General features: G+C 41.6%; 1 protein-coding gene across 6 annotated transcripts in view; it reads left to right on the top strand.

The window, feature by feature from the left end:
• Positions 1 to 11,195, top strand: part of STARD13 (StAR related lipid transfer domain containing 13) — a 300,610-nt gene extending 289,415 nt beyond the window's left edge. For all 6 annotated transcript variants that reach the window (XM_062615055.1, XM_062615056.1, XM_062615058.1 and 3 more), the window contains 6 exons: positions 202 to 409; positions 1,248 to 1,362; positions 2,093 to 2,314; positions 4,244 to 4,461; positions 7,757 to 7,933; positions 8,308 to 11,195. In XM_062615055.1, the coding sequence (XP_062471039.1) occupies positions 202 to 409; positions 1,248 to 1,362; positions 2,093 to 2,314; positions 4,244 to 4,461; positions 7,757 to 7,933; positions 8,308 to 8,425 (1,058 nt within the window). In that variant the 3' untranslated portion in view covers positions 8,426 to 11,195. The remainder of the gene's footprint in view (positions 1 to 201; positions 410 to 1,247; positions 1,363 to 2,092; positions 2,315 to 4,243; positions 4,462 to 7,756; positions 7,934 to 8,307) is intronic.
• The last annotated feature ends 833 nt before the right edge of the window (positions 11,196 to 12,028 follow it).

Raw genomic sequence — 12,028 nt, forward strand, 5'->3', positions numbered from 1 at the left:
GGCTAGCTGAACTATGCTTGATGGAGGAGCAAGTACCATGGCCTTACAGCAACCATCTCATCTTTGCCCCTTGGTCCCTTGTCATCTGCCTCTTCAGAGAGCCATTCCCAGAGTGTGAATGCCTGTGCTAATTCTGTCTTGTTGCTGAATCCCTATCTGATCTTACAATTGACCCACTGCACATCGCTTGCTTTTTCCCAGACGTCCCCAAGGAGCAGCGTCTGCAAGCAGTGCAGGCAGCCATCATGCTGATGTCTGATGAGAACCGGGAGGTTCTGCAGACTCTGCTATGCTTCCTGAGCGATGTCACCTCTGTGGAGGAGAACCAGATGACTCCTATGAACATAGCTGTTTGTCTGGCCCCTTCCCTCTTCCACCTCAATATAGTGAAGAAAGAAAGCTCACCACGGTAAGTTTCTTCTCAATGCTATTAATAGTTATATCCTTACCACAAAGTGATGCTTCCAGTGTTTCTCAGGGTATGCAGGATAACATTTTCCAAAGCATCTGCTTTCCAGCACGTTACACAGGGCTTGGCTTCAGTGAGAGGGGAAAGCCTATGCTGCAGAGCCAGAAGCACACTTGTACATGCACAGAACATGTTTTCACAAGCCTGCAGGCATTTCTGGCTGTCTGTTGTGGATATGCAGTACCTGCGTTCCGTGCAGAGTGTCAGTGGGGTGCTAGTGAGTTTTGCATGAGTACTGTCGGCTTCTGTGAAGGGAAAGGGCCTTATTTTGCTCTGGTTGAAGCCAAAGACCGACCATATTTTAAAGGATTTTGATATATAGATTTTCAGTGAGTGATCTTACACTCTGCATTTTCTGGCTATGTTCTGCCACCTTGGGAAATAGAATTTTTTTCAGGCAACATCAAGATGGCATGTAACATGGTGAGTGAAGACTGAACAGGGCATGTATAACCAGTATCAGAGTAACATGTATAACCAGTGTCAGAGCAAGCACTTTAAGCAGTAACGATGTAAACCAATGTACATCATGTCTTTTAGAAATCCATTTCAAAATGTACAGCACCTAATGCAGGACATGCATAACCTTCCCTGCTTTTACCTTTAGCTCAATAATATTTTAGGTAAACATTTTTCCTTTAAAAAGTCCGAGCAATCTGTGATAAATGAAAACTAAAGATAGGCTTTTCTCACTGATGTTCTGAACATCCTGCTGGTGTTTGCTTTCATAATAAAAAGATACAGCTCTTTTTACCTGAGACACTGAATTCAATTACAGAGTCATACAGAAAAAATATGCAACAGGGAAGCCAGATCAGAAGGACCTCAGTGAAAACCTGGCAGCTACTCAGGGACTTGCTCACATGATAATGGAATGCAACAAACTTTTTGAGGTGAGTGGGAGACTCAAACGGCATTATTCATGGCCACATAATGCAGCATCCTTTGAAGTATTTATGTTTATGCTTACATTTTCTGTCTTGTACTAGCTCAGAGATTGATGGTGCCTCTCTTATTTGTAAACTTGCTTCATCTAAAGTTTATTTATCTCATTTCTGACTATTCCCTTCAAAGACATAGCTATTGAAAATGCAGGGTGGCAGTTTTAGGAATTTTTAGTCTAAATTCAAAATCTGCTGATTTAATATTTAATTTTATTATTATGCTTTAACATCTTAATTGAAACTTTTTTGTCTCAAAAGGAAGAGCTGATACACTTTATTTCTGTGTCATGTAATAAAATCACACAGGGAGATGCAGTCATTCCTGCACCTCCTTGCACTGTAGGTGGAGGAGAGATAATACTCGTATCTCCCTTCTCCAGAAGCACAGTATAAAATTTATGGTGTCTAAAGGAGTAACATGGGTGTATTGACATACAGCTGAACAGTCTAATATGGTTCTGCATGAGTACTGCTATTCTAAGCCATGGACTGTTTCTTTATACTGCTTTGTTTTCTCATCTTGCATAAGAAGCAAACACAAATAGGTATCCATTTTATAGGTCATAGCTTACTGCAGTTGGACGCTGAATGGTCCATTATCCTTTAAACACATTGCCTTAAGGAGAAGTTCTCAGTGTAAGAACTTCCCTGTGTATTTTCCCTCCCTTCTGTGGCACAGGTCCCACATGAGATGGTCACCCAGTCCCGAAACTCCTATGTAGATGCAGAAGTACATTCTCCCACCCTGGACGAGCTTGGGAAACAAGTGGATGAGGAAGGAGGGAACTATCAGACGTACCTAGAAAATCTCATGCAGAATCTCCAAAAAGAAGCAAAAGAGAAATTCAAAGGATGGGTCACATGTTCCAGTATAGAGAACACAGATCTTGCCTACAAAAAGGTAATTTGGGGAGACATGGAAGAAGCAGTAAAGAAACCAAAGCAAAATACGTCCTAGCTACACGACACCCTGTCTTGTTGCATGGCTAAATACATACCCTTCTGTCTGGTGAGGCACAGGATTTTTTTAAAAGGACTACCAAAAGCAATTTAAAATGTAAGATAAGTGATTCAAGTATGAGATTCCAGGAAAAGGCACACAAATCAAGCTGAAGTCTCCAAAATGGTTAAAGTGATACAGCACATAATACAAGCAGAGAACAAGCTGAGACTTTAAACAACAGATAACATTGCCTGGGTAAGCTCTTTGGCTATCTCCTGTTGTTTGCCAGGAGTTTGGAGAACACAGCAGAGCATACGTATTAAAAAAGCTCTTCAGGCTCTCCACTGCTTTACTTAGCCAGGCCAGCCACATGACCAGTTTTATCCCTGATCCTCTTATCCATGTTTCCAGTGGGTTTTTGTTATCTGCAACTTTTATGAAAATTTCTGAAGTTGTTCCTGGCTCCATCACTTCTGCAGGGGAAGCCAGACCACTGCAATCAGGAGAGTGCTGCAGGGTCCCTGCAGACAGTGGAGTTCAGGGCTAGTAGAAATGCAACGGCAAAACAAAGATCTGCAAAACAGCAGCACCTAGTGAAAGGAGGGGATAGACTGGGGTGGGTGACTCTAGTTACTATGGGGAAGAACACTGGAAAAAGTGTATGATCTAGATGGTGAGGGGGCAGGAGGCAGAATTACCCGTTTGGGTAATGCAACTCCTCTGTTAAGGCAAAGAAATTGCAGTTACTCTGGTTTGTAGCCAGCTTCTGTGAGTGATGCCTCCAGTGAGGGACTGCAGAGAAGCCTGGGGAGGGAGTAGCAGGGCTCAGGTGAGACTAGGATGTGAGAAAGGGGAGGGAGTGAATAGGGGCATGCACAGGTCTGACATGTGAGAATACAGAAGGGATTGTGAACCCCTCGGGCTCTGGGGCAGGGGGACTGGGGAACTGGGAGCTTTGGGGAGTAGGAATTGTAGCAACAAAATAATTTGAGGTGCAAGGTGGGTTTCTAGGGACACAATCCTGGGCCTGTGGGAGGCTCTGGAGGTTTCTGGAGTACTAGATTGATATGAGAGCACTCACATTGATACATGAGGATGCTATGGTAGGGAGGGGTTGGAAAATCAGGGCTTGCAAGATCTAATGCTTACAGTTAACTTGTTTGCTGCCTGAAATCTGACCTCTAAAACCATGCAGAAAAGCTCTTTGTGTGGGATTTAGGATATTCACCTCCTTCATAGCCCAGCACTTTGTGCTCCCGTTCCTGTGTGCTGTGAAGGTGTAACAAGTAACAGGAACCATGAGCTAGGAAGAATTAGCAAGCAGTTTGTGGGTTACGTCTTTGAAAGGCATTTTCCCAATATCTCCCTTGCAGCTGTTTTGAGGAGCAAACATCTGTGTACCTGACACAAAACCGAATCAGCGTGTGTTCTGCTCTTCCATCAATTAACCAGGAGGGTTAATGGATCCTCAGTCCCAACTAGTGCATCAGATTGCCCAAGGTGGTAGCTTTACTCCAGCCCAAGGTTTCAGTCATTTCTTTTTTACTTCTACATACATTTTCTGTATTAACTTGGCATGCTTGGGGTTGAAAAAATGTCACACAAGAAATAATACAGCAACCCACTGGTACTATGGGAACTGTTTCTGGTATACACTGGTGTGAAAGCAGAAATCTGGCTTCAGTTTTCCATCCAGGACTAGTATGCAGATGTTTTCACATACAGTAAAGCAGCAGCAATAGCAATCATAGTAATGATTAGCAGGGAAATAGGCATGTTAATAAGCTTCAGTCAGACACCCATATCAAGACTTTGTCCTCAGTTATCCTCTGCTGAACATAGGCATATCATTCATGGGGGTTTATATTCTTTCTTGCTTTACTCCAGGTTGGGGATGGGAACCCACTAAGGCTTTGGAAAGCCTCAGTGGAAGTTGAAGCCCCCCCATCAGTTGTTCTGAACAGAGTGCTGAGAGAACGTCACCTCTGGGATGAGGACTTCTTGCAGTGGAAGGTGGTTGAGAGCCTGGACAAGCAGACAGAAGTTTACCAGTACGTTTTGAATAGCATGGCTCCTCATCCCGTTCGAGACTTTGTTGTTCTAAGGTGAGCTAAAGGACAGTTCTTCAGTACCTTTGCTTCCTGCAGTGCATACAAGGAAGATGCAGTCTTATCCCAGCCTTTGCATCTGTGTAATGGTGCTTCGAGAACTCTACTTCTGGACAGCAGTGTTTATTTCTCAAACTGAATTAGAATTGTTCACCTAGAGCATGCTGACCTTTCCTCTGATGTAATTTGAGCAGCACATACTCCTGAGGCCATAAATATCATTTCTTCCTTAGAACAGGTGTCTGATAATAGCTGCTGTTCTCTCCTAGCTTTATTGTCAAAACAGAGCAAATAGAACCCAATTGTTTTTTACACTGCTTTTGCCATTCCCTGGGGAATGTCTGATGTAGAAGAGCCAAATATTTAGTAGAGAAGATAGTGACCTTTGTAAGCTAAGGTGGGTATTCAGTGTCTATATATGTTGTTATTTTTGATTTGCAGTTGGAGTCTTCGTAGACCAAGAAATGGTAACCCATAAAAATACTAATGTGGAAATGAACAAAAAAAGGCAGAAGATATGTATTCTGACTGTATTCCAGGGGATCACATCTCTCAAATGTGTAGTTGTGTACCAGTACTCCAATTTCAGTCCCAGTTCTGCTGTTCTCTGTCTGCCTGTACAGAACAGACAAAAAAAATCCTCTTTTGCACCTTCTGCCTTTGAAATCCTGGCCCTTTGCTTGCTTGGAGCTATTGTGGAGCTGCTGACATATTTCACTTACAGGGTCAGTTCTGCAGTTATTTATTTCAGGATTTGTGCATTCCTGTTCCTTGTCTCTGCTTTCTTTGATTAAAGGGATGCGGCAAAGAAATACAAAGCAGTTTTGACAAAGGAAATAGTACAGTGAGTCAGAATTGTATTAGAGGTAATGATTGAAGGAAAAAGGTGAGCCCAATAAAATATAATTATGATAGTACCTCCCTTTTATGAACATCTCTGTTCTCTTAGAGAATGACAGCATGCAGATATTGTCAGTATAAGGGAAGAATTATTGGCACTCTTAGGGAAAGATTTTAAAAATGTTTTCTGCAAGTTCTTTATAATGTTAAAACACCAGTCCTCCCATTGCTTTGTTTCCTTTGTCTTCCCACAGTATACTAGACTAAATTATTTTATAGTTAATTTTCTTATATAATATTATTGACTTAAATCAATGATAAATTTGGCTCTCCACATAGCACTGAGAAGATTGTCTGGCACTGGTGAGGAGGTTTTGATGACCGTAATTCTGTCCTCTTATTTGCCACTTAGTTCACACTATTAGGTTTCATGGTGGTTTGTGTTCTTTAAAGACCTGCTGTGCAGTCACATCACTTAAAGAAAAATCTTGCCATCGAGTTCTCATTCTTTTCACTAACCCAGGCAGAATGACCCCCAAGGACTGAAATACATATCATAAAACAGGATCCTGGTGGGTTTTTAAAGGCTAAAAACAGCTGTCAGGCAGATCTGTCAGATTCTGTTGTTTATCTCTTTTGATTTATATCATTAAGTTTACAGCAAGGTTTGACAGCAATATCGCAGTCAGTTTGATACCTCATGATTGGTGGGAAGTGGGCAGTGAAATTACAATGCACCTCTGGGGACATGAATAAATATATTTTAACAGACAGCAATTTTCTCCTTCCCAATCAAAGTTCTGGATGCAAAAGGATAAATTTAGTTGTTGTTTTATTCTTTCAATTCTATAGTCATAACAAGGGGATTAGGCTCCCTTAAGAATACTAATGGTAAGAGGACAGGGGCAACGTTTCATATGCCTGGGATCTGACACACCTCTTAGCTGCCCTGCAGAGGCATTGCTTTTCATTAAAGATTCCTCAGATGTTTAATGTACATTAAGTATCATGGCATCAATCTGAGTTAAGTACCATGCCTGTTTTTACTACTGTAAAATAGAAAAGTAGAAACTGGCTTAAATCTGTATAACCAGGAATAGGAATCATAAGTCTTCTGCAGTGTCTGGGTTACAATTTTCCACTTCATAAATGGCTCAAGTAAGTGCTGCCTGGTTACCAAAATAATACAGTCACATCTAAGCCCTGTGCAGGCATTCACAGTAGATGGTTCAGCATTTCACAGTAGAGCTGAGGAGTGATTTTTCTACTTTCCATGTGTTTCATCTGCCAAGATAGCTTATAGTTTTTATTAATGCACAGACACATGTAAAAGCTTCTGAAGTTTCAGAAGAAATATCTTCCTTCTTGAATACAGCTCAGTTTAATGTATGAAAAATGCAGAATGTTAAAATTATCTGCTGAAGTCCAAACTTCAACAGTTCTTGAAAGCAGCTTACCTACTAAAACATGATATTCCCAAGGTAGCATTAATCCCCGTCTCAGAGAGTCCATGAGAAGATGATGCAGATTACACAGCAGCACAGTGTGAATTTCTCGTTTCTTCCCACAGCATAGGAAAGCATAGACCTATCCTGTCAGGCTTGAGGCAGATGACAAAAATATGAGACAGCAGAATATGTAGAGAATGCTTACAGAACAACTGAAAAATGCACCACCAGAGGATTGGACTAGGTATTAGGAAAAAATTCTTTACCAAAACGGTGGTCAGGCATTGGAACAGGCTGCCCAAGGAAGTGGTGGAGTCACCGCCCCTGAAAGTGTTCAGAAGCTGTGTAGACGAGTCCCTCAGTGACATGGTTTAGTGGTGGACATGGCAGTCTTGGGGTAAAGGTTGGATTTGATGATCTTAAAAGTCTTTTCCAACCTTGTTGATTTATGATTCTATTGCAGCCTAGGTCTCCTGAACTTGGTGGAAAACTTCTGCAGTATGTAAGGCTAGAAATTTGGAAGAAGGAAAAAATTAAGACATTTTGATTTTTAATTCAGGTGCCCTTGAAACATGTTGTGGGAGTTTCAGAAGTGAGTTGTAGAGAGGATTTCTGCTGTGCTAAACCGTATTTGTTTGTAAGTCTGCATAGGTGCAGTGCAACATTTCAGCCTTTGCTGGATGCCTTATGCTCACTTTTGTCTACTTTCCAAAACTTCTGTCTGTAGAAAGCCCTCTAAGACATAATGGTTGCAAAATGCTCATGTGGAGAAGCAAAACTTCTCCACCTGGAGTCTGCAGCAACAGACGGGTTGCCATTCACATAATGGTCAGACTCCCATCTTGGAAACACGAAACTCTGCTGGGGACTCCTAAACAGCCCAGTGGCACTGCATGCACAACAAGGATAGGCAGGAAGTAAACTGTAACTTTCATTCTGGTTCTTACTTTTGTGCCCCAAAGTTCCATTACTAAAGTGATTCTGTCTTGAATATGTTGTTGCAGGACATGGAGGACAGATTTGCCAAAGGGGATGTGCATGCTGGTTGCCATCTCTGTGGAGCATGAAGAGGCTCCTCCTATGGGAGCTGTGCGAGCCATTGTGATGGACTCTCAGTACTTGATAGAGCCATGTGGCTCAGGAAAAGCTAGGCTAACACACATCTGCAGAATTGACCTAAAGTAAGTATCCCACCTGCAAAAAGCACATGTCCATTCAGCAGGGCAAAATCTGCCAGTTCAGGGATGGGAGGTGTGGGGAACAGAGCACGTGGTCAATGTAGCTTTGCTGCTTCGGAGTCTTCCTGCAGTCTTTTCTATCCACCAAGCTCTTTTCTCTGTTCAGCATCTACAGCTGTAACAATGTGACACAGCAATAAAATCTGCTTATTTGATTACCGCAAGGGAGAACTTCATAGTACACTTACAGTGACAAGTATGTAAAGTTCCCACCATTACCACTGGCAGCGGGGAGTAGGAAGCATGGCAAGCCTGTTCCTGTGGGCATATTTCTTGAGTATTTGAGTTTTTCAATAATTCTGTTTCCATTTCTTCAGAGGACATTCCCTAGAGTGGTACAACAAAGGCTTTGGACATCTGTGCGCAGCAGAAGTTGCCAGGATAAGAAACTCATTTCAGCCTCTGATTGCCGAGGGACCAGAAACAAAAATCTGAGGGAGTGTTCTTGGGAGCATGTGAGCATAAATCGGGGACTGGCAGGAACAGGAATACTGAAAGCAAAGGTCTTATTTAAGCTGCAGAAATCTGACCAGACCTGGGTCTGTACAAAGCCAAAAGAGGAATTTTGTAGGAAAGTTCTTTTATTCTGGAGACTTCACCTCCCCCCGCCGCATCCCTTCTATATTAATTTCTATTATTGAAGTAAACATTTCTTCAGAGAGCTTCTATCATTAGTACTTTAAAATCAGACTATTGCCATTACTTGTGTGTCACATAACTCTGGTATTTAAAGGCTTCTAAGAAGCATATTTTAATTGTAAATAAAATATGTACAGTGTGTATATATTTATCTATATTATATCTATATATATGTATATGTATAAATTAATTATTTTGTATATAACTTAGTGCAAATCACTTACATAAGTTGGACCTTAAGTGAATCTGTCACTTGTTTCTTAGTGTGTCACTGCTACATAAGCTGTGTTTGCTATTATCACAGGACTACCAGGCCTATTCCGTGTGATAACAGAAACGCCTGTTCTCAAATACGTTGCGTGTTTGTGTATGCTGTAAGAAGGTACCTAGAAATAGATGTAGGAAGAATTAAAAGAACTAAGGAAGTAGGAGGTTACTCTACATTAAAAAATAATGAGGAGTGGATCAGTTTCACCAAATAAATTATGTGGAAATGTAACTGAGATGATAGACATTTTGAAGGCCATTTATATTCCACTGCAGAATTGTGACTGTTAGTACAAGGTGTTGTAAACTTACCTGTTGCCTTAATTATAATAATGGTATATGTGCCACTTGAGAACCTCAGTATGCACAGCATTCAAAGTAACTGCTCATTCTTGGAGAGTACAAGATAATGCTTTGTGTACTGAGGTGTCTTAAATCAGACTGGTAGGTTATTCAGCTGTAAATCTTTTTCTTTCTTTTCTTTCTTTCTTTTTAGCCTTTCGTCTAAGTTCTGAGTGAGTGTTTCTGTGTTGTCCTTTCCTTCTCCCATACAGATGGCTAATTGTAAGGAACTCCAAAGCAGATTTTCTGCATCCGGTGGACACAAAGACAGGCAGATGAACACCATTCTTTTTAATATTCTTACTATACAAATAACTAAACTTTTTTTAAGCTTTTAAAAACATCTTGGAGATTTAAAAGGCTAAATGCAGACTATATTTGGAAATATTGCTTTTATAGTAACAGCAAGCATTTTCATATTATAATGCACTGATCTGCATGATCCTGCTTCTGTAGGCATTGGTGGGAGCAGAATTAGCCCCTGATGATGAGGAGTAGGAGCCATTTAATCCTATTTATAATTTCATTTTCAGGGACCTATTATTTTGCTAATGGAACAATGCTTTAAAAGTAATAATAATAATTTGTTGATGTTATCTTTGGAGCAGGGTTTCATTTTGTTTATAACTAACCAATGACCAAAAACTATATTACATTTATATGTAATGTATGTACAAGCCTGTTAATACTGTTGTTCATTAATCACAGTTGTTCACTTTTACTTTATTTATTGCTGCATAAACCAGCTGAGTCATTTATAACCAGTGTTCTAGCTCAGTCCTTCCAACAAAATCCACTAAGATTTAATATGAGGTCAATTAAGCAGGATACATTTCCTCCATGAAGCTACAGATTTTGTAGACTAGGCAGTCTCTTCAAAGCCAGTGCTTTGAATCTGCCCCAGGAATGCAGGCTGTGGGATGGACCTTGTGTGGCTCTTGATAGCTCTTAGAGCAAGTGGGACACTACTTGCCATTGTGCACACATGTAAGGGCTGTGCTGGTAGGGAACAACCCTGCAATCTGAGGAAGCAAGCTGATGGGAGCTTGGCATGGACAGGGGCAAGGTCTCCATGGAGCAGCAGGACCCCAGAAAGTCACTATCTTCCCTCCATGACCTGACTCACCCACATTTTATTGTGCAGCTCACAAGGCTGGGGAGGTTGGCTGCCCCTGAGTTCCTGCCTTGAGTTTATGGCCAGCAACAGTTGCAATGTGCAATTATTGTGTGTTATTGTTGGGGTCTGGAAGTCACCAGCCAGCTGCAGAGCACCACTGCCCAGGTCCAGCCTTCCCAGGAGCAAGTGGTGGCTTGGGAGCTGGTGGGGCACTGCCAGTCCCCTGGTTCCAGTGGAGCTGCCAGTCCCAGAAAGCAGCACCTCCTCCCAAATGCCTGTAGCCAGGGCAGCAGGTTTTGTGATGGCTGTTTTCTGAAAACATGAGCTGAAAACATGAGCAATTGGAACACTTCTGCTACGTTAGTTTGCATTAATTAATACAATAATGCCTCAGTGTTAATGGGCACAGAACTTCTGGCCCTGGGAATGGCAATTTTCTGTCAGTAAATAATTTCTTGAGGAAATGAAGGGAAAGCCTGGACAGTGGTTTTATCCTGTCTGATAAGTCATCACTCAGCTGGAAGGAACCCTGTGGCACCTGCCACCATTAGCAAGGTGGGGTTGTCCTCCTACCCTTGCAGAAGCTCTGTTATGTGCTTCTGGCATCTCCAAGCCATGTATCAATGACATAAGATTTCATTAAAATGCACATTATGCCACATCTACCATTCAGCTACTACAGTATTTTGTATTGTTACATTGCCATTTGAGAATACATTATGATAATTACATTTTAAAATGTTATACCAATACCTCATATTTTTACCTCATCTGTTGGTATCAGTCATTAGGTGTAAATAAATAATGGAAGAGTTGAATAAATTTGCATACACTAAAGAATCATGTTTCCTCTGTGTGCTCATTTCATCCATGGGCAGAAAACAAAGCGGTACATTTAAGCTCTTGCTTTATTTATTGTAACCTCCTGTACACTAAACTCTGCTGATATAGGACTTTAATAATGATTTTAGGCTCAAAATTATATTGTTGCCCATTATACCTATCCTATAGTGTCCATAAATATACATGAATGTCATAACAAATATATGCTTTCCAAAGAAGCCATTAAGGTAGGATTGCTGACTTGAGAAAGTTAAACTCAGGTCCTCAACAGCATTTAGGTCCCTGACTCCCACTGAATTCCACCATGTTTCCGCAGCTATGTTCTTGTCAATAAACTAAGTCTAGGTACATAAGAGTGACTTGAGCTGGGTTGCTGAACGTTAGGTTCACATAGAATCATAGAATAGTTAGGGTTGGAAAGGACCTTAAGATCATCTAGTTCCAACCCCCCTGCCATGGGCAGGGAAACCTCACACTAAACCATATCACCCAAGGCCTCGTCCAGCCTGGTCTTGAACACCACCAGGGATGGAGCATTCACAACCTCCCTGGGCAACCCATTCCAGTGCCTCACCACCCTAACAGGAAAGAATTTCCTCCTTATATCCAGTCTAAACTTCCCCTGCTTAAGTTTTAACCCGTTACTCCTTGTCCTATCACTACAATCCCTAATGAAGAGTCCCTCCACAGCATCCCTATAGGCCCCTTCAGATACTGGAAGGCTGCTATGAGGTCTCCACTCGGCCTTCTCTTCTCCAGGATGAACAGCCCCAACTTTCTCAGCCTGTCTTCATACGGGAGGTGCTCCAATCCCCGGAGCATCCTCGTGG

The sequence above is a fragment of the Pezoporus occidentalis genome, unplaced genomic scaffold (genome assembly GCF_034315485.1).
Source record: "Pezoporus occidentalis ecotype Australia unplaced genomic scaffold, CSIRO_AGI_Poc_V1 ctg18, whole genome shotgun sequence".
NCBI lineage: Eukaryota > Metazoa > Chordata > Aves > Psittaciformes > Psittacidae > Pezoporus > Pezoporus occidentalis.